Raw genomic sequence first — 26,293 nt, forward strand, 5'->3', positions numbered from 1 at the left:
AGATCAACTTGCTCTATTGGAGATCCATTAGTCTCATCAAATACAACGTCGCTAGAGACTTCAACCAAACCCGATGATTTGTTGAAGACTCTATATGCCCTTGTATTTGAGTCATACCCTAGTAAAAACCCTTCTATTGCCTTGGGAGCAAATTTTGAATTTCTACCTTTCTTCACTAGAATGTAACATTTACTCCCAAATACACGAAAGTATGAGACGTTGGGTTTGTTACCGGTAAGGAGTTCATACGAGGTCTTCTTGAGAAGGCGATGTAGGTAGAGCCGGTTTATGGCGTGGCAAGCTATATTCACAGCTTCTGACCAAAACCACTCGGGCGTCTTGAACTCTCCAAGCATCGTCCTCGCTATGTCGATGAGCGTCCTGTTCTTCCTCTCTACCACACCGTTTTGCTGTGGTGTGTAGGGAGCGGAGAACTCGTGCTTGACGCCTTCCTTCTCAAGATACTCCTCCACTGGCAGATTCTTGAACTCGGACCCGTTGTTGCTTCTTATCTTTTTCACCTTGAGCTCAAATTCGTTTTGAGCCCTCCTTAGAAAGCGCTTTAGGGTCCCTTGGGTTTCTGATTTATCCTGCAAAAAGAACACCCAAGTGAAGCGGGAAAAATCATCAACAATTACTAGACCGTACTTACTTCCCCCGATGCTAAGGTAGGCGACGGGTCCGAAGAGGTCCATATGTAGTAGCACCAGTGGTCTTGATGTTGTCATCACATTCTTGTTGTGATGAGTGCTCCCCACTTGTTTTCCTGCCTGACAAGCTGCACAAGGTCTATCTTTCTCGAAACAAACATTTGTTAGTCCTAACACATGTTCTCCCTTTAGAAGTTTATGAAGGTTCTTCATCCCAACATGTGCTAGACGGCGATGCCACAGCCAGCCCATGCTAGTCTTAGCTATTAAGCATGCATCTACATCAGCCTCCTCTTTCGAAAAATCAACTAAGTAGAGTTTGCCGTCTAATACACCCTTAAATGCTAATGAACCATCACTCCTTCTAAAGACAGAAACATCAACATTTGTAAACAAACAATTGTAGCCCATGTGGCACAATTGACTTACAGATAGGAGATTGTAACCAAGCGACTCTACTAGAAATACGTTTGGAATGGAGTGCTCGTTGGTGATGGCTATCTTGCCCAAGCCTTTGACCTTGCCTTGGTTCCCATCTCCAAAGATGATCGTATCCTGGGAATCCTTGTTCTTGACGTAGGAGGTGAACATCTTCTTCTCCCCCGTCATGTGGTTTGTGTATCCGCTGTCAATAATCCAGCTTGAGCCCCCGGATGCATAAACCTGTAAGGCAATTTACACTTAGGTTTTAGGTACGCAACTCTTGTTGGGTCCTACAAGGTTAGTCACAATAGCCTTTGGAACCCAAATACAAGTCTTGCCTCCCTTGCATTTGGATCCTAACTTTCTAGCAACTACTTTTTCATTCTTACATAAGAGCGCAAATGAAGTATTACAAGCATGGTAAATGGTACAAGGTTCATTACATACTCTCCTAGGCACATGACGCACAACATGACTACTCCTAGGCCTACTTCTACCGTGGACAAAAGTAGAACTCGAGGCAAACATTGCATGTGAATCAAAAGCATCATGATCATAACTCCTATTATAATTGGAATGACTAGCAATTTTCCTATTATACATGAAAGCATGATTCTTTTGAGTACTACTAGCCATAGGGGCCTTCCCTTTCTCCTTGGCGAGAATGGGAGTCTTTTGACTTGTTAAGTTCTTGGCTTCCTTTCAAAAACCAAGCCCATCCTTAATTGAGGGGTGTCTACCAATTGTGTAGGCATCCCTAGCAAACTTTAATTTATCAAAATCAGTCTTGCAAGTCTTAAGTTGAGCATTAAGACTTGCCACCTCATCAGTTAATTTAGAAATGGATGCAAGATGATCATCACAAGCATCAATATCAAAATCCTTGCTTCTATTGCAAATAACTACATGTTCTACACAAGATCTAGTAGTATTAGCTTCCTCTAGCTCATCATTCAAAATCTTTAAACTAGAGATTGATTCATGGCACACAGACAATTCAAAGGATAACATTTTATTTCTCTTAATTTCTAGAGCAAGAGATTTTTGAACGCTAACAAATTTATCATGCTCTTCATACAAAATATCCTCTTGCTTTTCTAAAAGTCTATCCTTTTCATTTAAAGCATCAATTAGTTCATTAATCTTTTCTACTTTAGCTCTATCTAATCCTTTAAATAGACTAGAGTAATCTACTTCATCATCGGAGGAATCCTCATCACTAGAAGTAGAGTACTTAGGGGAATCTCGAACACTCACCTTCTTCTCCTTAGCCATGAGGCAAGTGTGGCGTTCGTTGGGGAAGAGCGAAGATTTGTTGAAGGCCGAGGCAGCCAGTCCTTCATCGTCGGAGTCAGATGAAGAGCAGTCCAAATCCCATTCTTTGCCAAGGTGCGCCTCGCCCTTCGCCTTCTTGTAAGCCTTCTTCTTCTCTCTCTTCCCATGCTTTTCTTGTTCCTGGTCATTATTATTATCGGGGCATTGTGCTATAAAATGACCAGTCTTACCGCATTTAAAACAGGAGCGCTTCCCCTTTGCTTTGTTCTTGTTGGGGTACTCCATGCGTCCTTTTAGTGCGGTCTTGAAGCGTTTAATGATTAGGGCCATCTCATCTTCGTTGTATTCATCCCTGCACAAAGAAGCTAGCAAAACAGTGGTAGCTTGTGCATTCTTATGAATTTGCTCATTAATATACACAGGGTTATCCGTACTATCGAAATGCATTCCATTTTCGACTATCTCCCAAATACTAGGATGGAGAGAAAATAAGTGACTACACATTTTGTGACTCCAAAAAGAGTAGTCTTCTCCATCAAAGTGTGGAGGTTTACCAAGTGGAATTGATAGCAAATGAGCATTAGAATTGAATGGAATATGAGAATAATCAAATGAATAGTTTTGATTAACCGGTTTCTTTTTGGACGAGTCATCGTCGTCGTCTCTTGGTGAAGAAGAAGATTCATCACTGTCGTAGTAGACGATCTTCTTGATGCGCCTCTTCTTCTTCCCGTCCTTCTTCTTGTGACTCGAGCCAAAGTCAGTGGGCTTGTCATCTCTTGGCTCGTTGAAGATGGATTCCTTCTCCTTATTGTTGACCACCATCCCCTTTCCCTTAGGATCCATCTCTTTGGGCGATTAGTCCCTTATGTGAAGAGAACGGCTTCGATACCAATTGAGAGCACCTAGAGGGGGGGTGAATAGGTGATCTGTAAAATTCAACACTAATAGCCACAAAACTTAGTTATGAAAGTTAGAACGGCTAAGTAGCTTGAAACGAGCTCTTGTGAACACAGACAATCAAAGAGAGAACAATCACAAGAGACACACGATTTTATCCCGTGGTTCGGCCAAGTAACACTTGCCTACTTCCACGTTGTGGCGTCCCAATGGACGAGGGTTGCACTCAACCCCTTTCAAGTGATCCAATAATCAACTTGAATACCACGGCTTTTCTTCCTTATATCCTTTTCCCGTTTGCGAGGAATCTCCACAAGTTGGAGCCTCTCGCCCTTACAATGATGATCACAAAGAAAGCACAGAGTAAGGTTGGGATGAGCAACACACACAAGACGCAAATCGCAGCACACCCACACACACAAGAGAAGACTTGAGCTCAAATGACAACACAGGGAGTCCTTGACTCGAATAGAGCTCAAATCTCAAACACAACGAAATGAATGCGCGGGAACGAAGTCTGGATGCCTTAGGAATCTTAGTGAATGCTTGTATGTGTCCTCCAAGCGCCTAGGGATCCCTTTTATAGCCCCAAGGCAGCTAGGAGCCGTTGAAGATCAACAAGGAAGGCTATCCTTGCCTTCTGTCGAGTGGCGCACCGGACAGTCCGGTGCGCCACCGGACAGTCACTGTAGACGGTCTGGTGCCGATCTCCTTCCTTTTCTGGCGTAGACGACCATTGCAGCTCCGGGCTGGTTGGCGCACCGGACATTGTCCGGTGCACACCGGACAGTCCGATGCCCCCCGCCGACCGTTGGAGCTGCCATGCGTCGCGCAAAGATTGCGCGGCCGACCGTTGGCTCACCAGACAGTCCGGTGCACCATCGGACAGTCCGGTGAATTATAGTCGTACGCCGCCAAAATTTTCCCGAGAGCGGCCTGTTCACCAGAGTCCAGCCTGGCGCACCGGACACTGTCCGGTGCACCACCGGACAGTCCGGTGTGCCAGATCGAGCTGGACTTTGGTTGCACACAACCAAGTCTTTTATAATCCTTTCTTTTCCTGTTTCTAGCATTTAGACAATATATGTTAGTACTTAAAACAATGTACTAAGTCTAGAAACGTACCTTGTTACATGATTTATACTTTTCTCTTCATTTAGCACATAAAAACTTAATTATATTTGTTGGGCACTTAGTCACCAAAACATAATAGAAATTGCTCAAAGGCACATTTTCCTTTCACAAGGAAAAAGCTCAAGTTCCTTAGCTAGCACCTGAAACTCATGAGCCTGTTCCACTACAGATCGGTTCTCAACCATCTTGTAGTCATACAGCTGCTCCATGAGATACAGCTCGCTACCAGCGTCAGTTACTCCAAACTTTCCAACAAGTGTATCCCATAACTCTTTCTCTGTAGGAAGGATGATATAGCTTTTCTGGAATTTTGTATCAAGTGTGGTAATCACTGCTCCTCGAAAGAGGTTATCATCAGCCTTAAACTTAGCCTCATCCTCAGGAGATAAGTTGGCAGGCTTGCCCTCAGCGGCATGATAACAAGACATTGCAGTAAGCCACAATTCCATCTTAGTTTTCCAAATCAAGAAGTTTTTACCATCAAAAGGATCAGACTTTAACACAACAGCAAAACCTCTGACAGAAAAATGCCTAACATTAGATTTTTGGATTGTTAGAAATATAGGCATTTTCCATATTATTTTAATTCCATAAATTAATATTACCATGACGACATATAAAATATAATTAATCATGAAAGTCATGATGTCAAATATATCCATAATAATATGGAACATGGGAACATAAAACATATGAATCATATAAATATAATAAGCATATAAACATGGTACATGTACCATGACAAAACAATTGAAAATAAACAGATAGCAACATAAACAGTATGACTGTAAAATTAAAACAAACAGATATAACATATTACTAGCATGAACAGACATCAGACATGTCATGATATGATACGACAGAACAGATTGGATAAATTCATGGCTATATATGAAACAGTAGAGATGGACAACATATATATCTGGAAAACGTAAAACAGTAAGGAGCTGAATTAATCATACCCTCTCATACGCTCCGAGAATCCAGATCCTTGTCCAACTTCTCTTGTCATGTCGTACGAGATGAAGACGCCAGGAAGAAGAAGATGTTTACCAGAAGGATGTTCGGGCAGTCGCGTAAACGCTCCCCAAAAACCTAATTGTCGATCCCCGTGCAAGGTCTCGAACGGCAAGGGCTTCGGAGGCACCTGCCCTCTCGCTCCTCTGTGCGCGCAGAGTTCGAGATAGAAATACCCACACTTGCGGCTGGACTGTGATTCTGAAAGAGTTCTGCTCGTGTGCCAAGCGACAGGAGTTCTCCCCTTTTTAACCTCATCGTGGAAGGGAAGCCGAAGGAGAAGGGTCTCACATGCGACAGATCAAGAGACGGGTATCTGAAAGGTTTAACCCGGAGTTGAAACTCCCGCGGTTAATGAGTGCTAAAAATTAACACAACCACACACCACACCATGCATCGCCCGCTCGCCGCCGCCATATAAGTCAAGCCAACGACCTTTAGAATTCCAATATGGTACTATTGGTATTGTCCACAATTACACATCATAGAGTTTATTGATTAAATGGGCCAAGCCTATAATAAATCCAATAAGAAATTATATTCAAGCGGCACAGAAGGGATTAAACTATTTACAATGGCAAATAAGATACCAAGCAAAAGTGCAGTACAATCATCTGCTTTGCGATGGAAAACACTAGAACTAGTAGTGATGGATAGATCTAAAGTTAACATCTACATGTCGATGTCTACCAAAATCTCTTAGCACACTACCCCTCCGGGCGATTTCACTTAACCCGCGATCTAGACGCCCCGCTCGCCAAAATCAAATCACCCTCGACACCGCGATATTTGGAATGTAGGCTTCACCAAAATGCCCATCGAGTCATAGTGCTTACCAAAATACTCACGTCAACATGAATACATTACTGTAATAACCATACCTTTTCATAACATCATATCTTATGTTTTAGCGGTGTTCATATAGACCAAAATACCATTTTTATACGAAAACAAACTCTCACATTCTTATAGGCCTTTTTCTTGCTAAAAAAGGATTTTAACACACTTTTAATAATATTTAAACTTATAGAGAACCACGTGAAGAACCACATGTGGTTCAGCATTATAATTATAATTATAGATTGGAATGCATGTGGTTCTCCTTGATTTTAATATTACTGTAAATGCGTTAAATTTTTTAATGAGCAAAATACATATATGGAAGAGTAATATAGTTTTTTTTATAAGGGTGGTATTTTAGTCTATATGTAGACTAAATAACATAAGATATGATGTTTCGAAAAGGCAAAACTATTGTAGCGATATATTCAGGTTATGTGGCTTGATAGTCATCTTGGAGAGACCATGATCCAAATACCTTCAGGCTAGCCCATGGCCGCAAGGCCCACTAAGCCACACGCCCGTGCACTGCTATCCAATCCCGTGACCCTCTGGACGCTTCTGTATTCTCACGATTCAGGAACAGCATCAACTCTCCAATCTTCATCCTGAACAAATAGGAAAAGTTCCCCAATCCCCATCCATCCATAAACCATCTTCTTGGCGGGCGATGGCACGGCAGGGCTCCTGAGTCTTGGTTGGGGCGTGGTGATAGTTAGGAAATTTAAGGATCCAGGAATGTGAATGTCATTTCTGAATTCTGATTTATACTAGTATTATTGCTACTGGTCGCAGATAAGATCCCTACATAAGCTATTTTTAACTATTCACGAGGAGTATTTACTATTGTTTTTTAGTTAACTTCTTCGTAGATTACTTTGGTTTGCAAAGTACAAAAAACAAGCCATTTGATTTGAAGACTTTGTGGGATAGAGGTTTAGCAAAATGATGAACAAATCACTTAATGGTCCATAAAGCTGTTTGGTTTGATCATTTCGTAGTGTCCCTCCCTAGGCTTGCCTATACCTCGAGTTATGCAAATGAAACCTAGGCTGTAGCACATGATTGTTTATTACTCCCTTCATCCAATGTGCCGGACGAGGGGCGATGACCTCCCCCACCCCCGCGTCGTCGTCTAGTCGAGAGACCTGGCGAACTTGCATAATCCATGGCCTGCAAAACACACATAACAATGCCGACGAATGCCGCCGCCGCTGCCGACAGGTTAATGCAACCGAGATCAAATGCTAAAGGGTAGCTACAAATCTCAGGTAAAGATCTCACTTGGATCCTCGGTGGTGGTCTCCGCGAGCCCATCGAAGAAGCAGGTGCCGCCGGCACTCCTGAACTGCTGCCAGTAGGCGTTGAACGCGTAGCTCGCGTGCGCGTCCAGCGCGTCCGGCTCGTGGCACGCGCCGCCGGGCTGGATGGCGGCGCACGTCCTGCTCCCATGCTGGCACGCGTACGCCACCGCGGCCGACACAGCCGTCTCGTTCGCCGCCTTGCCGCCGCCGCTGGCAAGCACGCACCACGCCGGCGCGCTGTCCGCGGACGGCAGCGGCGGGTACGACGACCGTCGGCCGGTGAGGTCCAGCTCGTACACCATGCTCCCGTTCGGGTAGTAGAGCCCCCAGTGGCGCTCGCTGCCCGGCCCGGGCTTACGGTCCTCGTTGTAGAGCGAGAAGAGGAACACTGGCACCTCGGCCCCTGGCCGAGCCGGCGTGCCGGGGCTATTGGACATCCGCAACGCGAGGTTCCGGTTGTACGTGGCGGCGTTGCGCACGTTGGCCCCGGCCTCGCCCGCGTCGCCGCCGCTCGGCCACCCGGTCTCCGAGACCGCCAGCCTCACGTTCCCGTACCCGAGCCTGCCCATGGCTGCGACGACCGCGTCGAGCATCTGGTCGAGCAGGTTGGTGTAGGTGAGCCCGTTGCCCGGGTCCACGTAGCGCGAGCCCGCCGCGCCCTGGAAGAGCGCGTAGTCGAGGGAGATGGCGTCCCGGTTGCCCGCCCACGCGAAGTACGGGTACGCGTCGACGAAGTAGTAGGACCGGGTGGCGTTCAGGAACCGGAGCAGCGGCAAGACCACGTCCTCGGCGATGTCGCCGCGGAACGCGCCGGCGGACGGCGGGTACGACGCCGACAGCGCGTCCATGGCGAGCGTCGTCCCGAGCTTGACCCCGCGGAGCCCGCGCGCGCGGAGGGCGCGGCGGAGGTTCGCCATCGCCGGCACGACGCCGCGCCACGTGGACGCCGCGATGGCGCGGTTGGAAAGCACCTCGTTGCCCACTAGCAGGTGCGCCACCCGCGTCGCCGGGATGTGCGGCGCGAGGTTGGCGGCCACCCAGGCCTCCGCGGCGGCGCGGGAGGAGGCCAGCGACGGGATGGCAGAGTTCGGCACCATGATCGAGACCGGCACACCCGTCCCGGCCAGCGCGCGCAGGATGTCCGCGTTGGCGTCGTAGATCTTCACGGCGCTCGCGCCCGCCGCGCGGAGGAGCTGCACGGAGCGCGACGCCGAGGGCAGGTCGTCGGCCACCGTGCCGTAGTTGATGCCGAGGCCGCGGCACCCCTTCGCGCCTGCATGCATGGACGACGCAACGCAATACGGCACAGATCAAGCGAAGACACTAGGCGACGGAGCGGAACAACTGAGGCCATCCGCCATTGAACACAGGCAATTTGGAGAGACGTGATCACCGTGGCAATGACATTCGACATCGGTGGCTACGACGAAGACACTGAAATGGCAGGCTAGGGTGGCGGCGGCGAGCAAGAGGAGGACGGCGACGGCGTGGCATGTGGAGGACGGCGTCATGGCAGCGGCCGCCGACCCGCCGTTGTTGCTTGTAGGGCTTGTATTTGTTTCTTAAGTTGTTATACTGGATCAGATATTCAGGTGGAAGTGGGGAGTGGCTGTTTTGTTTATAATAAAGAAATAGGGTTTTTAGCGAGGACGTTTGGATATTTCAGAACGCAAGTACAAAAATAAATTTTAAATCTTTTTCTATCTACTTCTAAGGAGCGAATTAATTGAAAATATCTCTTCATATACTTTTATATTTTATTTACGCTTGTTTGGATCCTATGAACTAAAACAAGGTGACTAAACACTTTAGTAGCTAAAAATCCAAAGAGGAAAAGATAAACGTGAATAAAATGATTAAAATATATGCTTTTAGTCACTTTTAATCTTTTCTATTTAGATCCTTAGCTTCTAAAATGATTAAACTTTAGTCACTTCGATTTAACTTTGGGATCCAAACAGACTCTTATAGGTCGTTTTGTACCAAATCATTCATATATATTTCCATTGAGACCGACTTCAAAGGCGCATTATAAAAGCACATTGGATCGCTCCAACGGTGTCCTATATTTCCTCCCTCCATATACACGAAGAAAGTCCTTTATATATAAAGGGAGCACTATGTTTCCCTATTTTTTTAACCACACCATTTATTATGATATTAATCTTGTGTGAGTCTCGCAACATGATAATAATATATATATATATAATTAAAATATATTAGAAAGTATAAGTAAGCAAAGATGTATAGGAACGAATGGTTGGAGACCCTGTGATATAAACTACCATTATTTTCAAATTATAAGACGCTGCACACATATGCATTGTATCTTCATTCGTAATAAAGGCAATATATATCTTCAAAAAAATCAAATCTTTTATAATTCAAAACAGAGGGGTTTTAGATATGAGGCACTTTTTGATAATTTTATCCAAAAAGGGCAGAAGTCGTAATATGGCTCACACTACAGTAAAAACAAACATCTCCGACGGCCTTGTTATCTCCGACGGCCGCGCAGGAGACCGTCGGAGGTAGCCTTATGTTCGAGCGTCTTGGCTGGCTGTCGGACATAACACCCCATCTCCGACGGCTGTCAGAGGGCCGTCGGACATAACACCATATCTCCGACGGCTGTCAGAGGGCCGTCGGACATAAGGCTACCTCCGACGGCCCGTATTACAGCCGTCGGAGGTAAAGCGATTTAATCGCACGCGGCCATGGGACAACATTTCATTTTCCATCTTTCCAGCGCCACCCTCGACGTCGCCGAGCTGCCCGCCGCCGCCACGCCCTGCCGGCCACCGTGCTTCGCCCGCCGCCGCGCTGCCCGCCCCGCCCGCGGCCGCGCAGTCGTCTCCGTCACCGCCGTGCTGCCCCGTCGCCGCCGATCGCAGCACCGCCCACGTCGGAGCCCCGCCCGCCCCGCCCCGCACTCTCAAGTGAGTAGTTTAAGTATTATTTTTTTATGTTAATATTGTTTTGTAGTTGCAATTTTTGTTGTTAAATAATTAGTATGTTAAATATTGTTTAATTTATTGTGTGCGATGGCCGAAATTTGATTATGTAATTAATTTAGTTTGTTTTCATTTACTTAGTGGTGCTTAGATAATTTAAATTTTTAATTTCCGAGGGTAATTATTATGCCCTCGGAAATAAGGTCATTTTATATGATTTTTCACCCGTGATAATGTTATGTAGTGGTGTCTATATAATTTAAATTATTAATTTCCGAGGGTAATTATTATGCCCTCGGAAATAAGGTTATTTTATATGATTTAGGGTCCCGTTAAATTATTTTCCTTGTATTAGTGTGGTTTATTAGATTAGAGGCGTGATTAACTTAACTAATCAAGTTAACATCTCATATCTAGTATGGAGGATGATCGTCGATGGATGTATGAAGGTTGGAAGAAAAGAGGTGCTCTATCAAGTGAGTGGGTTGCCAAGACTGACGCGTTTCTCGACCGTGCTTTTGCTCGGTCAGAGACTGGAACCGATGTTAGGTGCCCTTGTACCAAGTGTCGGAACATTTATTTCCTTGACAGGAGGACTATGTCGATAGATCTTTGCAAGAACGGTTATATGCCAGGCTATGAGGTGTGGGTGCACCACGGTGAGGACCCACCTCCTCGTATTGTATCGGAAGTTCAGTCACATGAAGAGGAGGACTACGATAGGATGGAAGAGATGCTTGACGTTGTACGCCATGAGCTTCTAACCGTCGATTCGGAGAACCCCGGTCAACCCACCGAGTTTGAGGATCCAGCTACACCTGAGGTTCAGAAGTTCTTCGAGCTCCTTAAAGCTGCCGAAGAGCCGTTGCATGAGCACACAAAAGTGACCGTCCTTGTATTTGTGACTCGACTTATGGCTATTAAGTCTAAGTTTGCATTCTCAAACAACTGTTACAAGGAGCTTTTGAACTTGATCAGTGATGTACTTCCGGAGAATCACAAGATGCCAAAGAACATGTATCAGTCTAAAAAGTTGTTATCTGGGCTCGTTATGGACTACGAAAAAAATCGATGTCTGTGAAAATAATTGTATGCTTTTCTGGAAGGAGACCGCGGGTGAGAAGAAGTGTATTGTATGTGGTGAGCGTAGATTCGTTGAGGTTGAAAACGACGATGGTTTGACCGTGACTACGAAGATTGCACGTAAGCAGCTTCGTTACATGCCTCTTATACCTCGGTTGAAACGTTTGTTCATCTCCAAGAATACAGCCAGACACATAAGGTGGCACAAAGAAGGGGTACGTGAGAATCCAAATGTCATGGTGCACCCAGCTGATACAGATGCATGGAAGGCACTAGATGCTTTTGATTCCAGCTTTGCTGATGAAGTGCGGAATGTCCGCTTCGGTTTGGCAACAGATGGTTTCTCGCCATTCAATCTAACTGCAACGTCCTACTCATGTTGGCCCGTCTTTGCTGTTCCATACAACCTTCCACCAGCTCTTTGCATGAAATATGAATTTATTTTCTTATGTCTTGTAATACCTGGTCCGGATCATCCTGGAACAAAGATCGATGTGATGATGAGACCCCTGATTGAAGAATTGAAAATTTTGTGGGAAGGAGTCGAGGCGTACGATTGTTACAAGAAACAGAAGTTCAACCTGAGAGCCGCGTTTTTTATGGTCTATTCATGATTTTATGGCTTATGGTATCTTTGCTGGATGGAGTTGTCATGGGATTTTGACATGTCCGATATGCGTTGAAGACACTTTATGCTTTTGACTTAAGTTTGGTGGAAAGATATGTTACTTCGATTGTCATAGATGTTTTTTGCCAGAGGATCACCCGTTCAGGTTCGATAGGAACGCTTTTAAAAAGGACACGATTGTGACGAGGGGACCACCCAAGCGTCTAAGTGGTCTAGAGATTCTCGCGAGACTTAATGATTTGAAACTAAACGAACATGGAAATCATTTTGAAGGTTATGTAACCGAGCATAATTGGATTCACAAATGTGGTCTATGGGAACTCCCTTATATGAAAGCCTTGATTCTAATGCATAACATTGATGTCATGCACCAGGAACGAAATATGGGTGAAAGCATTATCAGCACTTGCATGAATATCACTGACAAAACAAAAGACAACCCTAAGGCAAATAAAGACTTGGCCTTAATCTGTAGAACACCAACTATGGAGATAGGAGAGAATCAAAAGAAGCCACGTGCTCCTTTCAGTATTAAACCTAAAAGGAAGAAACAATTGATGAAATGGTTGAAAAACTTAAAGTTCCCAGATGGTTACGCCGCAGGCTTTATAAGGTCTGTGAATTTGAAGACGGGCAAGTTTTCTAGGTTGAAGAGTCATGACTACCACATAATAATGGAAAGACTCCTTCCTGTTATGTTTCGTGGTTTTGTAAAAAATGATGTCTGGAAAGCATTAGCGGAGCTAAGCTACTTTTATAGACATCTTTGTGCTAAAGAAATAAAGAAAGAGATGATGGAGAAGCTTGAGCAACAAATACCGATTTTGGTATGCAAACTTGAAAAAATATTTCCACCAGGTTTCTTCAATCCGATGCAACATCTACTTGTTCACCTACCATACAAAGCTAAGGTAGGAGGTCCTGTGCAATATAGATGGATGTATCACATCGAAAAGACACTAAAGAAGCTACGTGCAATGGTTGGTAATAAGAGACGAGTTGAAGGGTACATCGCTGAAGAATTCAAATACAAAGAGATAGCATCGTTCACGGGTCTGTACTTTGCAGAGTAACACAATGTCAATGCCCATACGTTGCGGTATCATGTCGACGAGCCCCCTATCAGTGATATTGAAATTTTTCAATGGAGGGGCAAAACTGTAGGACCCAGCACAACATACTGTTTCACCAACGACGAATGGAAGACTGCTTTACTCTACATGTATAACAACATGGAAGAGATGAGTCAGTTTCTCCTGTAAGTGTAAACTTTATTTTAGTCATTGCCGCTAGAATTTTTGTTGTGATACTAAAAGGTTTGTTTCCTTGTACTAACAGGGAATTTGATTCTCAAAATTGCATCTCTGGCTGTGAACGTGACCAGATTCGTCGAGAGGGAAAAGATGGGGGACTTAATTTCTTGTGTTGGTTTCGAGATTATGTAGATAAAAATGACAATATACACCCAGACCTTCGACAATTATCCCTAGGAGCAGTAACTGGCAGACGTTATGGTCGGTATGATGTCAATGGTTTTAGATTCCGTTCCACAAGGTTCGAAGATGATCATCCTCTAGCAGCCACGACAAACTCCGGAGTTGTAACTAGAGCTGTCGATGATGAAGGGAAGGTGACTAATTATTATGGAGTCATTAATGATATAATCGAGTACAAGTTTTTTGGAGATAAACAACTCAAAGTGGTGTTCTTCGATTGTGATTGGTTTTCTCCAAATACAACGCGAGAAAATCAATATGGCATGGTGGAAGTCAAACACAACGATAGATTAAAAGGCCACAACACTATAATCCTTGCCCACCAATGCGAGCAGGTGTATTATATGACATATCCATCTAAGAAAAAGGGTTTGGTTGATTGGAGGGTAGTGTACAAAGTTAATCCTCGTGAACGACTATATGCTCCTGGTGATGCTGGTTATGTTGAAAGTCAAATCGAGCAGGAAGTGGGGGCTGCTGAGATTTTCCAAGACGAAGAACTTACAAGCACGTTTAATGTACAAACTGAAATGTTGGAAGAATCTTTATTAGGCGATCAAAATGATGTAGAGGTTCCTCCAAAAAGAAAACGAGTGACGAGAAAGAAGAAAGCTACTTGGCGTCCATTAAATCGACGAAAGCGACTAGATCCTGATTTTGATTACGATTACGATTGACGAGTATGGATCATGATTTTATTGCATATTTTATTATTTTATTGTCGATTTATGTACTAACTTGTTTTTGTTAAAATAGGATGTCAAAGAAAATGAAGTCTTTTGCTCGTAGTTTGCTTGGGATGAGGAGTAGCTCGAGGAGCAGCTCGAGGGGTGAGGATTCAGTTTTTCAGGGCACAGGTTCTACCATGAGCAGACGGAGAGCGCTGGCAGAACATTTGCCTCCACAAGATGTAAGTTAGTTGTTAAATTACATTATTTGAGTTACTTAATATTGTATGATGTAAGTTATTTGTTTCATAGGATGCTGAAATTGAGGAACCAGTGGTAGAGGATCATGCAAGAGATGATGTTGAAGATGATGGTGGAGATAATGTGGGAGATGATGCTGGAGACGATGCTGGTGGGGATTCTGGGGCTGGGGATTCTGGGGCTGGTGGAGATTCCGCAGCTGGGTCTGGAACTTCTCGAGTTAGGAGAACGAGGAAGCTGCATTTTGTTGGACCACCTCCAGAGCTTCCACCCGAATCTCGGGTTTTGATAAAGCCTAGTGGAAAGTGAGTGACATATCTTTGCTTAAATGTTATTGAAAGTTATATTTTAATTTCTACATTGTTTTCTGTTTGCAGGACTTGGATCGACGACTCGTTCACAGGCACACGACACTACAGGCAGGTGAACATGGTCCTTGGTAATCTTGTTCGTCTGCACTAGCCTGGTCTTGTGACTTTGCCTACTGGCGAGTCTGTCCCCGCCACCACATGGAAGCATTATCGCTATGGTGTCTGTAGAACGTTTGGCAACACACAGGCACTAGTTTGGGATGCATTCTGGGTATGAATTGTTTATACTATTTTAGTTATTCCATATATGTTTGCTTTTATGATAACACTAATTTTTTTTTTGCAAAAATGGTACAAGTTGCCGGACGATGGATCATATGATATGAACGCTCGTTACGTGTTTGAGTATAACGCGAACGGTGTCGTTGCAGATGCAATGTACTATGCACGAATTCAGGCTATAAAGGCATGGTATAGAGCAAATGCTGATGATCGACCGATGCCAAATACCAAGGCCGAGTGGTCATCAATTTACTTGACGGAGGAGCAATACCTAGAGGTAAACAGGTTGTTGCCTCTCATATCGCACGAAGCCATGTATTTGCTTGCTTTATTTAAAAAATTTCATGTAGGTGTCGGTGCCGTGGATGGCCACCCGATCAGACGGTTATCGGGCATTGTGCAGATGGTGGGCTTCCCCTGAGTTTCATGCCATTTCCGAAAGGAACAGGGGAAACCGTGGGACTGAGTCGTTCCACAACTACGACGGTGATGGTCATGTGCGCTTGGCTAAGTGAATGGTAAATCACAGTTTGTTGTAACTTTGAATCACATAGAAATGTGTCATTATAACTTTTATGTACAGGAAGTCAAATCCGGCCGTACGCCCACGGATGTGGAGGTGTATATGCAAGGGCATAGGGGTTCTGATCCTCAGAATCCTGATGTGTTATGCACTCAGACGGCCACCGACCGTCTAGTGAGTTTTTGGTACTCTATTATGTGTTTGATATTGTTTGCAAGGGCATAGGGGTTATGCACTTATATTTGATATTGTTTGCCTCCAGGCTTCGTATGGGAAGGAGATGGTTCAACGCCATGGGCAGGAGTACGATTGGAGGAGCCAGCCAATCGACCCTCAGGCAGCATATGCTAGCGCAGGAGGACAAGCCCATGGACGGTGAGATTATTTGATTTGGATTTCAAAATTGTCATCATATGCTTGTGATTCAACTGAGCCATGAGTTACTATACTAAGTGCATGGTTCACTCTTGTAGGTTGGGTATTTTTGATTCTACGATTGATTCCAGAGAGCTGAGACGCCGTGGACGACAGTCCACATCGTCGTCTTCACAGTCGTCCCATTCACGATCATCCGCCCATGAGATAGAGCTTGCAATGTTGCGTCAACAGGCAGAGTACCATCAATCAGTCTTAAGGGAACAATTGGAGTACCAGAGGCAACAATCTGAGTACCAGAGACAACAAGCCGAGTACCAGAAGAAGAGGGACAGGTATTATGCAAACCTCCAGGCACAAAATCAAGCTCTTCTCTCGGTAAGTTGAAGTAACATTTTGTAGCTTATTTTGCAAAACACTTTATGTGTATCTTATTTGCTCAACAATGACTTGTATATAATTTATAACAACTAGCCCAACAAGCGGGCGTCCCGATGCCGACATATGGGATGCCGCCTCCGGACTTTGCACTGCCAATGCCAATGTTGGCGCCTCCACCTCCGCCTCCGTCACAATTCCCTATGGTATGTACACATATGCGTGTGTGACATGTTCATAGATGTCTTATGTGTTTAAATGAACAACTGAGTGGTTACTATTTCATGTGCTTGTGTTATAGGGATTTCATACACCACCCGCTTCAGTTGCCGCACCTGGAGATGGGTCTGGTCAAGACGATACATCACATTCGTGGGTGAACAACCTTTTCAACACGCAGAGTCCAGCCGGAGGAGGTGGCGATGGATATGAGTGATAATGATGTAAAACACTTATTGCAACCTTTCATGTGAAAGACTATCCGTCGAACAATGTCAGTTTGGATTTTGGACAACTATGTTGATGTAAACACTTGTTGCAACCATTTGGAACTATATGTCGTTATGTTAAATTTGTGAATGTGAATACTTATGTGAGTATATTTGTGAATGTGTATACTTATGTGAGTATATTTGTGATTGTGAATGTGTATATGTGTATGAAATCTGTTTTGTATTTGCAAATGTCAAATTTTTTAAAATTCAGAATTTTGTGCAATTTCTGGAATATGTTATGTCCGACGGCCTAGTTTAAGCCATCGGACATAAGGATTTTGTAGGAAACGGGTGATGCCTAAGAGGGGGGGGTGAATTAGGACTTCTAAAACTTTGACTAAACTAGGCCACAATTAAATCCCTAGAGCAAAACCTATGCAAATAATCAAAACTAGAATGTGCAAACTAGGTTTTGTCTAAGTGTTGCTATCTCTACCGCAAAGGCTAAGTTTCAATCTACACTAAATAAGTATGACTTGAAACTTAAATGCTTAATATAAATGCGGAATGTAAAGAGCTAAGTAGAGAAGCAAACTCTCGTGGATGACGCCGGTATTTTTACCGAGGTATCCGGAACCACGCAAGGTCCCGACTAATCCTCGTTGGTGCCCCTACGCAAAGGGAAGCCCACGCGAGGGCCAAGCACCACGGTCGAGTAATTCCATAGAGAGTCGCGGGCCTTCTCCACACGCAAGTGGTGCTCCGCTTCCGGCTCCTCTCGGACGCTCCCCGCCGTCTCCACTATCGAGCTTCCGGCCGAAACGCCGCAGGCCTCGTTCCCTCCGGTACACGGTGGCAGCCGTGACACAAACGCGGTTGTCACAGTCTCGCAAGACTCTCGCCCCACTCGGTACAATTACAACGACTCACGCAAGAGCCGAGGGGTTGTGTGGTTTTACAAAACTCACTCAACTAACTAGGGTTCACCTAGAGCAAGCGTTAAAGCGGTCTAACTAACATAAGCACTTCGCAAAGCACCTACGCTAATCACCGAGTGATTCTATTAAGCACTTGGGTGTTTGAGCACTTGGAAATATGCACTATGTGTCTTGGTATGTTGCTTGGGCTCTCACACTTGAGAATGGCCGATTGGGATGGTATTTATAGCCTCCACACCCCAAACTAGCCGTTGGACAGAAAGCAACAGCTTTCTGTCGTCGGGTGCACCGGACAGTCTGGTGCACCACCGGACATCTACTGTGCAGTGTCCGGTGCACGCCACGTCAGCCGACCGTTGGCGCCTGTAGCAGTCGACCGTTGGATCCGACTGTTGCCGTCTGCCCGTGGCACACCGGACAGTCCGGTGCACACCGGACAGTCCGGTGCTACAGCCAGAGAGCGTCTGTCTGTGGCCTCTCTGCGCAGGCTGTCCGGTGCACACCGGACATCAATGTCCGGTGCACCACCAGGCGCTGGCTGACAGCCCTCATCTTGGATTTCTTCGCTGATTTCTTCGGGCTTCTTTTGTTCTTGAGTATTGGACTTCTATGCATCTTTTTATGTCTTCTTTTGAGGTGTTGCATCCTCATTGCCTTGGTCCAATTCTCTTCGCATCCTGTGAACTATAATTATAAACACTAGCAAACATATTAGTCCACAGGTTGTGTTAATCATCAAACACCAACACTCAATTAGCCAAATGACCCGGGGTCCATTTTCCTTACAGATTTGTTATGTCCGACGGCTTAGGAAACCGTCGGAGATAACGGTTTGTTATGTCCGACGGCATAGCTCGAGCCGTCGGACATAACCGAAGTGGGTCCCACAGGCGACGGGTAAAACGGTTGCGCGCCCTTACCTCCGACGGTCGGATGCGGCCGTCGGACATAACGTTATTTCCGATGCCTTACCTCCGATGGCTTAAAACCGTCGGAGACAGGTTAATGTCGTCGGACATAACCTATTTCCGATGGTGTGAATCTTATGCGTCAGAAGTTCTTCCGTTTACTGTAGTGTCAACTTTCTAAATACATCAATGCCGATGCATCTCCAACAAGGTAACTTTAAAATTAAAATGCTATATAATTTAAAATGTTTAGAACACTAAAAACAAAATGAGCTCCAACAATTAAATCCTAAATCATATATTTTAAGAAATAAATTATATTATTAAAAATAAGAAGTTAAGAATGAAGCAGAAAAATAAGTATTTTTTTTGTTAAAAAAGCCACTCTACACTGTGCCTTATATATTTTTTTGTTAAAAATTTATAAAACATGGACTCTTGAGGCTGTTTTTTTATGAGTTAGCCCTTAATGTACTGTCTAAGCCAGTGGCGTTTCTTATCAAACCTTAATATAAAATTCCGGAACCGCATTTCAGCTTATAAAATCTTGTTTCTAGAAACATGTTTTCATGTTCAGATATATTACTAGGAGGTAGCATAAGCTTATAAAATCTTGTTTCTAGAAACATGTTTTCTTGTTCATCACAGATTCTACGCACATTAAACTGCGCATCAGGCTAGCAAGAATTGAAGATAAACACTACTAGCAAAAATGAGTATCTCATAAAAAATAATGAAAGATGTAAGACTAAGAGTTAAATGCGTCAGTGGTCCATAAACTTGTCAAGAGATATCATTTAGGTTCACGAATTTCAAAATTCTAGATCCTTAATCTTGTTAAATGATGTACATCTCTAAACTTGTAAAGATGATGCATCATAGGTTCATTTCAAACCATATCGACCACTGCAGTGTGCCACTTAACAAGTTCAAAAATCTAAAATATGCATTTTCAAAATTCGTAGACTTAAGCGGCATCCCTCTGCTTATGCATTTAACTCAAGATGTAATGTAGCAAAAATTTAAAACTTAGAAACACCAAACATTGGACACATTAAACTTCATGCCATCTTAAGTTAGAGACTGCTGCTGCTAGCCTTACTTCTAAACAAAAAGATACATAGGTCTCCACGAGGTTGATATCTAAGCTCTGATACTGGCATGTAAATTAAATTCCACAGAGCTGAAAATGGCTACAAGCAGTAAAGACTTCTGCAGATAGATACAGAATAACTCAGGCCAAGCTATAGCCATGGAACCTAAGGTGACCTGATCATTAAAATTTTGTTTGGCCATGCTTTAGCCCAAAAGCTCGGCAAATTTCAAAAATAAAAAACCGTATGTCCAAAAAAGAACACGATCCGACCACTAAAGATCCTAGCAAGTAATATAATCACAGAAATGTAAGAGAACTACCCAATGCAGAAGAGAAGCTTAAAGATATACTATACCAACTTACCTACCAACGAAAACTTGAACTATAGTACTCAAGTACTCAACCAGTTTAAACAAATAACCTAATTCCTGTTGCATTTCCCTCCAGTGAATAACAATGGAAAAGCCAAACAATCTGATGATTGCTTAGTTTTGTCACAACACGATGTTTATTTAAAATCAGGAAGGAACCAAATCATTAACATTTCAGCTAAAACAGAGCCTCTTCATTAAGCATATAAAATTAATAACCATCTTAGAACCGAATTAATTTTAAGTTCTCAAACACTGCATCATGGATCCATTTGTCACACTGCTGGAAATCTGCTTCGCTTCGTAAGTCATAACCAGATTTCAACACCTGAACACATGTTGTAAAATGTTTTTGGAAAAGACACCTGCACATCTAGCCATGCCAGTAGCAATAATAGAATACCTTTCAACCATTCTTGACACAACCACATCACTAAGAAATAGTCCTAGCTCCAGGATAACTTCTTTATTCTAACACACAGAACCAAAGCAACCAAATACCATAAAAAAGGTTAAGCGCAACCAAATGCCACAAAGTTAAGCACAACCAACCTGCACACACTCTTTCTGAAGAAATGCTACATGGCAACTAGCACTTGACAAGAAAATACAACATGACCTAAAAGCAAAGCTCAGTAAACATTTCATGGTAAGCAAGAAGGCAACAAACAATAATATTTTCTTTGCCGCTGACTAGTGGAGGTAGAGACTGGAGAGTAATGAAGATACACTCAAGGATTTAGTTGCTTGAATCTGTTCTTAAGTGTGATTTGTAAGACCTTGGATATGTAATATGAGTACTTCATACAAAAATGACTTGGAATATAAGCCATACACAAAATTCACAGTTATCGCCTTGTCAAAAAGGTGCTGGCAAATGTCCTCCACCAGAGAAAACCTCCACATAATGCTTAGTTCCACGCATATTTAACTAACACATCGAACCTCACGTCCTAAATTAGAGACTGTTATGGATACAGTACAATTTGCAAAGTGAAGGATACAAAGACTTCAGTCGGGTCAATATCTGAAGCTCGAGAGTCGAGATAGGCATGACAATTAAGTGGATGAAACTAAACATGGCTACAAACTACTCCTACAAATGTCTGCAGATTGGCACATAGACATACAAGCAATAAATCAGGCCTAACTGCAGCACTACAACCTACAAAGTGGCAAACATAGCAAGCCTTTCTCATTACCTGATCGTTACAAACTTATTTGTGCCATGCTTAGCCCAAAATGTCTTCAAGTCAATTGGATTAACAAGGTTGTACCCTTCACCAGCAAGCTTCTCAAGCACCTTTTTGAATGCGCCTTGGCTCATCTTCCTTCCAGCAATACGTGCGCCACGGCGCTTTGTGCTCATTGGCAGTGGATACGTTGAAATAGCAGTCGTGCAGCATGCAGACTGCCAGCCACCTGCACCCCACCGATAGCATTGCTGGGGAGTTCCAGTGCATGAGCACACTGGTGTTGGTAAGTTGGCAAGGTCCAACTCAATACCGTTAATCACCATCCCCACAGCCTTCTTAGGGCCCCTCCTACGGGGTGCATGCCCATTAAGTGCCCCACCCTCTGGCAGAACAGCAACCTTCTTAGGCTTCTTAGGCTTTGGTGACTTAGGCTGCCGACTCTGCTGCTGGCCTCGCTGCCTCTTTTTCACAGGTGGCCCGGTACTAACCACAGAGTGATCCTCAATTGGCGGAGGTGGCGCTTCGTCTCCCTTGCATGGAGGAGGCTCCTGAAGCTGTGACTCAAGCTGTGGTTGCATCATCTGGAGAGTATGTTGTGCATCTGATATTGACCCATAGCCAGTAGGATGGTGATGCACGATATGCCCACCATGCACAGGATGGCTACCATGGCCTGGATGCCCAACATGCCCAGCTGGTACGGTAGGGCGAGAATGAAGGACCTTCTGGTCATGGGGATGTTGGTGGTGGTGCGATGGGTGCAGCCAAGCTTCATTGCGTGAGAAGTCCATGTGGATAGAGTGCTGCTCGGTGGGCATGCCACCAGAGGCTCCTCCACCGCAAGTGGAATCACGATAATGTTGCGACTGCTGTGCATGGAGCTGGTGCGATGCATTGTGATGCCCATGCTGCTGCAAGAAACCAGCTCTCGGGAGCAGTGGCTTCGTGTCCCGGTCAGGTGGCATGGACGACATGAGCTGCAGGCCTAGGTTGCCCTTCATGGTGTCGTAGAAGCCCCAATTCCGAATGCCCAGGCTGCCATCGTCGTCGTCCATCTGCGGCTACGGAAAAAGCAAATCCACCTCCAGAGACCACAATTTGGAGGAGAAAACCGGACCTTGTCGCAGTTCTGATCAGCCCATCTCCGCAATCGCCCCCCCCAATCGGAAGTCCCTACACACCCATTCTGTCACTCAGATAGAGCATCAAGGTTCCGACAGAAGCAGACCGAAAAAATGCAAAATTCCAGGGCACCGTAACCAAACCCTAGATTCCAAATCGAATCCAAACCGGTGGGCGTAATATATGCCTACAGTGAAGCAGCCAGATCCAGATAAAAATGCAAGGGAAGCGGCGGTCGAACCTGGCGATGCTCGTCGCCGGCGAAGACAAGGGCGCCGCCGCAATCCCAGCCGTCGACGAAGGGGTAGAAGGGGGCTGGGTACGGGAGGCCAACGGATCCCTCTGCTACTTCGGCGTGTCGTCGTTCTTGAATCTTGACCTCTCCTATCCAACGCCCGGGCACCGCCCAGCGCCTCCTCCCTCAGATTCCTATAGCAAGCTGCTCACACGCAGCACGCAGGGCCCAGTGCACACCCCCCTCTGTAGGTTCAGGTGCCCACAAGCACGGCCCAGTAGAGCCCTACACTTGTCCATCTTCAGGCCCAACAATAACAAAATGGCCTTCGGTCCGCCAAGATATTTTCTTGTCCTTTCCATGCTACCTTTTTTTTTTGAAACATATTTGGTTCAACTATATATATTGGTGCAACTGTATAATCAAAAGATAAATAATAAAGGTAGATTAATATAATACACATGTGTTGTGACGGCCTCTCCAACTTTCATGTCCCCTTCTCCCTCATGGCCCCATGCATCCTCACCCTAGCCAAGCCAAGGGCACGTCCATGAAGGCGCTCACCAAGAATACGTTCAACAATCTCTCCTCCCGTATCCACACTGGCTTTGAACACGACGTTATCCATGCCCTGCTCACCGACATCGGTCTCTCCTCTACCAACACGTCGATGTCGTCGTCACCGACCCACTTCTCTAGTCTCATATGGACATATTTGAGTCATGCATCATCGCCCTCATAACCGCATGGCGTGATGTCGCGTCCGAGATCCAGTTCGACGTATCCTAGTATGGCCACGGCGACAGAGGCACACATCCACTGCAACTCTAGTAAATCCAAGGAAATAACGAGTTGTGGGGAGGACGTCTCGGGCACGACGAGAGAGGTGCATGCCTGCTAGCTCGAGGCCAAGTTATAGTGTGTTGTTTTTCTCTGACGAGACAAGTCTTAGGGGGTGTTTGGTTTCTAGAGACTAATTTTTAGTCCCTCCACTTAATTCCATTTTAGTCCCTAAATTACTAAATATAGAAACTAAAACTCTATTTTAGTTTCCCTATTTAACAATTTATGAACTAAAATGGAATTAAGTGGAGGGACTAAAGTTTAGTCCCTATAAACCAAACACCCCCTTATCTTGTAATACCCAAAGTATGTATATAATGAGAATATAGTTGATTTCCTTGTATGGTTTGCCCCCATTTATTTGAGCATTAGAATAGCCATGAATGAATAATTACACAAATGACACATAAGAAACATGTGCATCCTGTTGGAGTTTATTTGTGTGTGCATTTGATAATAATAAAGAAGATATTAATAGAAATTCAATAATGTCCAAATTTGAATTTAAAACCTAAATTTGGAAATTAAAATGTGGAGAAAAGAAGAAAAGAAATACTATAAAATACAAAACAAAATTTATAAAAATATAAAATCTATCCATATTTGCAAGATTAAAATCTACCTTTAATTTGAGTACAAAATTCACATTCATAGTTGAAGTTCAAATTGGGAATTGAAAATAAAAGGAAAAAGAAAACCAGAAAAAAGGAAAAAGCCTATTATGCCGCGTGGGCCAATATTGCGCGTGTTGGCCCAGCAATCCGTGCGGCCCAATCCCCCTTCCACCGCGCGCGCAGCCGACTGACGTGTGGGACCCGTTGTCATCCGGTCAGCCACGATCCCTGTTCATCTCCTCACATGCGCCGATATCCTCACGCGGTAGTTGCAATCTTCCGACGCGCTCGCCCAGCTGGCCGAGGCTTCACCTCAAATAGCTAGCGCCGGGGTCTCCGCCACTCCTCCGTGCCTCTAACTACTCAGTACCCGTGAGCTTTGGCTGTGAGATCGGAAGTCGTTCACAGAGGGTGTGCGCCGTCGTCGTGCGCAGTTAGCAGAGAGAGTTGGAGAGCTCACCGCCCCCCACCATCGCCAGGCCTTGTGGAATCACCATCGGGTTCGCCAGGGCACCACCGGCAAGCGAAGGCAATTGGAGGGACGGGTGGAATTCTACGTTGACCTCACCCGCCGCCATGTAATTCCGTCGCTGCCGGGGCATCACTTCGGTCGCCCCGATTCAAGGTATGGAAGAGAACCTCACCAATTCGCCTAATTAACCTGTAAGTAAAAACACCTTCTCGCGTTAAGCCGCCACCACGGAAATGCCGGTAATCGTTGCCAGAATTTGGGAAGCCCCCATCGGGCCCCACTCTTCCGTAGACCATAGTTTTCACTGACCCTACACATGAATTGATTCGTTGGATCGATTCGCCGTGACTCGAGCTCGGTGTGGGAAGTTTTAATCGGGCTATAGTTATCCAGTTGGTTTGGGCGGTCGTCGCAAGCGGTGTTCGCCGTCGTGGGCTCGCTGCGCCGTCACCCACGTCCGGCCAGATGGTGTGGCTTGTCCTAGACCATTGATTCCGTAACTTGTGGTCAGGATTAGACGATGAGGATACCGATTTGGTGGGAGTATGGCCCGTCCGATCAGGATCGGATGGGGGAAAGTGGAGTTGTGTGCCATTAATCCGTAGCCATTCACTTTAAATCCGATGGCCAGAGCGGATCTCGTATCCTTGGGTGCTTAGATCTAATCCTGACCGCTGGCGCGATCGGACGGCCCAGGGCAGCCGATACCCTTTCGCTGAGCAAATTTTATATAAGAGACCTTGGCAAATCTAATATTAACCCGCAGTCCAATAGCAGTGTAGAATGGGTCTAGGGCACTTATGCGCAGTTGCCCCTGGATTCTTTAGATATCTTGTGCGCAGTACTGGAAGCTGGTAAAAAGAATAAAGGAATTAAAGGAAATGATTTTCAGTTTTAAAATAATTCCAGGACTTGTTTAATTCATATAAAATTTATTATTACTCCTTTTTAGTCTATTCCAGTTCCTATAATTTCGTAATAATATTGTTCATCACATAGTGTCTCTGTTTTAACATGAGAAGATTATTAAAATTAATCTCTTAATTAATCTTGTACCAAACACATGAAACCTTTGGAAATTCATAACTTAAAATCCATAACTCCGAATTTAATGATTATTTTTCCTATGATCTCATTTTAATATGTAGATTATTAATATGTATTTTTATACATGTTTGGTGTGATATTAATTTCTCTTTTGCACTATGCTTGTTTGTATTACAGCGAGTAGAAGAGCTAGTGGCTGAGGATCCCAATGTTCAGCAGGCAGAAGTTGCTGAGCAGGAGCTCATTGAAGGCAAGTTATGCCCTTGACCACTTTTATTACCCAATAATGTTCTTTATAATCATTTATTCATGCATATGTTTAATTTTGATGGGACCCAATAGGTCACCCTAGTCTGGTTATCCTTTTACCTTGTTCACCCCTGAATCATTTGGGTAGTTTTGCTATTGCTCTATATGGTTTTGGGTTTAACATTACATTATGTTCATGTTCCAATTATACTATTATTTTATTCATTGTTCATGTCAAGATCATTATTTTTAATTGGAACATGGAG

The 26,293-nt window shown here is 44.6% G+C and overlaps 2 protein-coding genes across 3 annotated transcripts; both read right to left on the reverse strand.

Annotated features, from left to right (window-relative positions):
• Positions 1-7,178: 7,178 nt before the first annotated feature.
• On the reverse strand, positions 7,179-9,050 carry LOC100382447 (putative glucan endo-13-beta-glucosidase A6). Its single transcript, NM_001175188.1, has 3 exons — positions 8,937-9,050; positions 7,524-8,816; positions 7,179-7,412 (listed from the first exon to the last, which is right to left on the reverse strand). Exons 2-3 carry the CDS (start codon positions 8,638-8,640, stop codon positions 7,375-7,377), a joined length of 1,155 nt encoding a protein of 384 aa, NP_001168659.1. The 5' UTR covers positions 8,641-8,816; positions 8,937-9,050; the 3' UTR covers positions 7,179-7,374.
• A 12,058-nt stretch (positions 9,051-21,108) lies between these two features.
• On the reverse strand, positions 21,109-23,027 carry LOC100283491 (uncharacterized). Of its 2 annotated transcripts, none has more exons than XM_023302280.2 (2): positions 22,809-23,027; positions 21,109-22,631 (listed from the first exon to the last, which is right to left on the reverse strand). In XM_023302280.2, exon 2 carries the CDS (start codon positions 22,498-22,500, stop codon positions 21,448-21,450), a length of 1,053 nt encoding a protein of 350 aa, XP_023158048.1. In that variant the 5' UTR covers positions 22,501-22,631; positions 22,809-23,027; the 3' UTR covers positions 21,109-21,447. The 2 variants fall into 2 exon arrangements, with proteins under 2 accessions (XP_023158048.1, NP_001149863.1); NM_001156391.1 differs by having other exon boundaries at positions 21,210-22,618; positions 22,809-23,010.
• Positions 23,028-26,293: the final 3,266 nt, after the last annotated feature.

Source organism: Zea mays, chromosome 1 (genome assembly GCF_902167145.1).
Source record: "Zea mays cultivar B73 chromosome 1, Zm-B73-REFERENCE-NAM-5.0, whole genome shotgun sequence".
In the NCBI taxonomy this organism is placed as follows: domain Eukaryota; kingdom Viridiplantae; phylum Streptophyta; class Magnoliopsida; order Poales; family Poaceae; genus Zea; species Zea mays.

What these genes read in the sequence shown, in the direction of transcription:
- LOC100382447 (NM_001175188.1), bottom strand. Translation starts at nt 8,640, where the DNA reads ATGGTGCCGAACTCTGCCATCCCGTCGCTGGCCTCCTCCCGCGCCGCC. An exon ending in GACCACCACCGAGGATCCAA is followed by an intron (nt 7,413 to 7,523) that starts GTGAGATCTTTA and finishes TGTGTTTTGCAG; the next exon opens with GCCATGGATTATGCAAGTTC.
- LOC100283491 (XM_023302280.2), bottom strand. Translation starts at nt 22,500, where the DNA reads ATGGACGACGACGATGGCAGCCTGGGCATTCGGAATTGGGGCTTCTAC.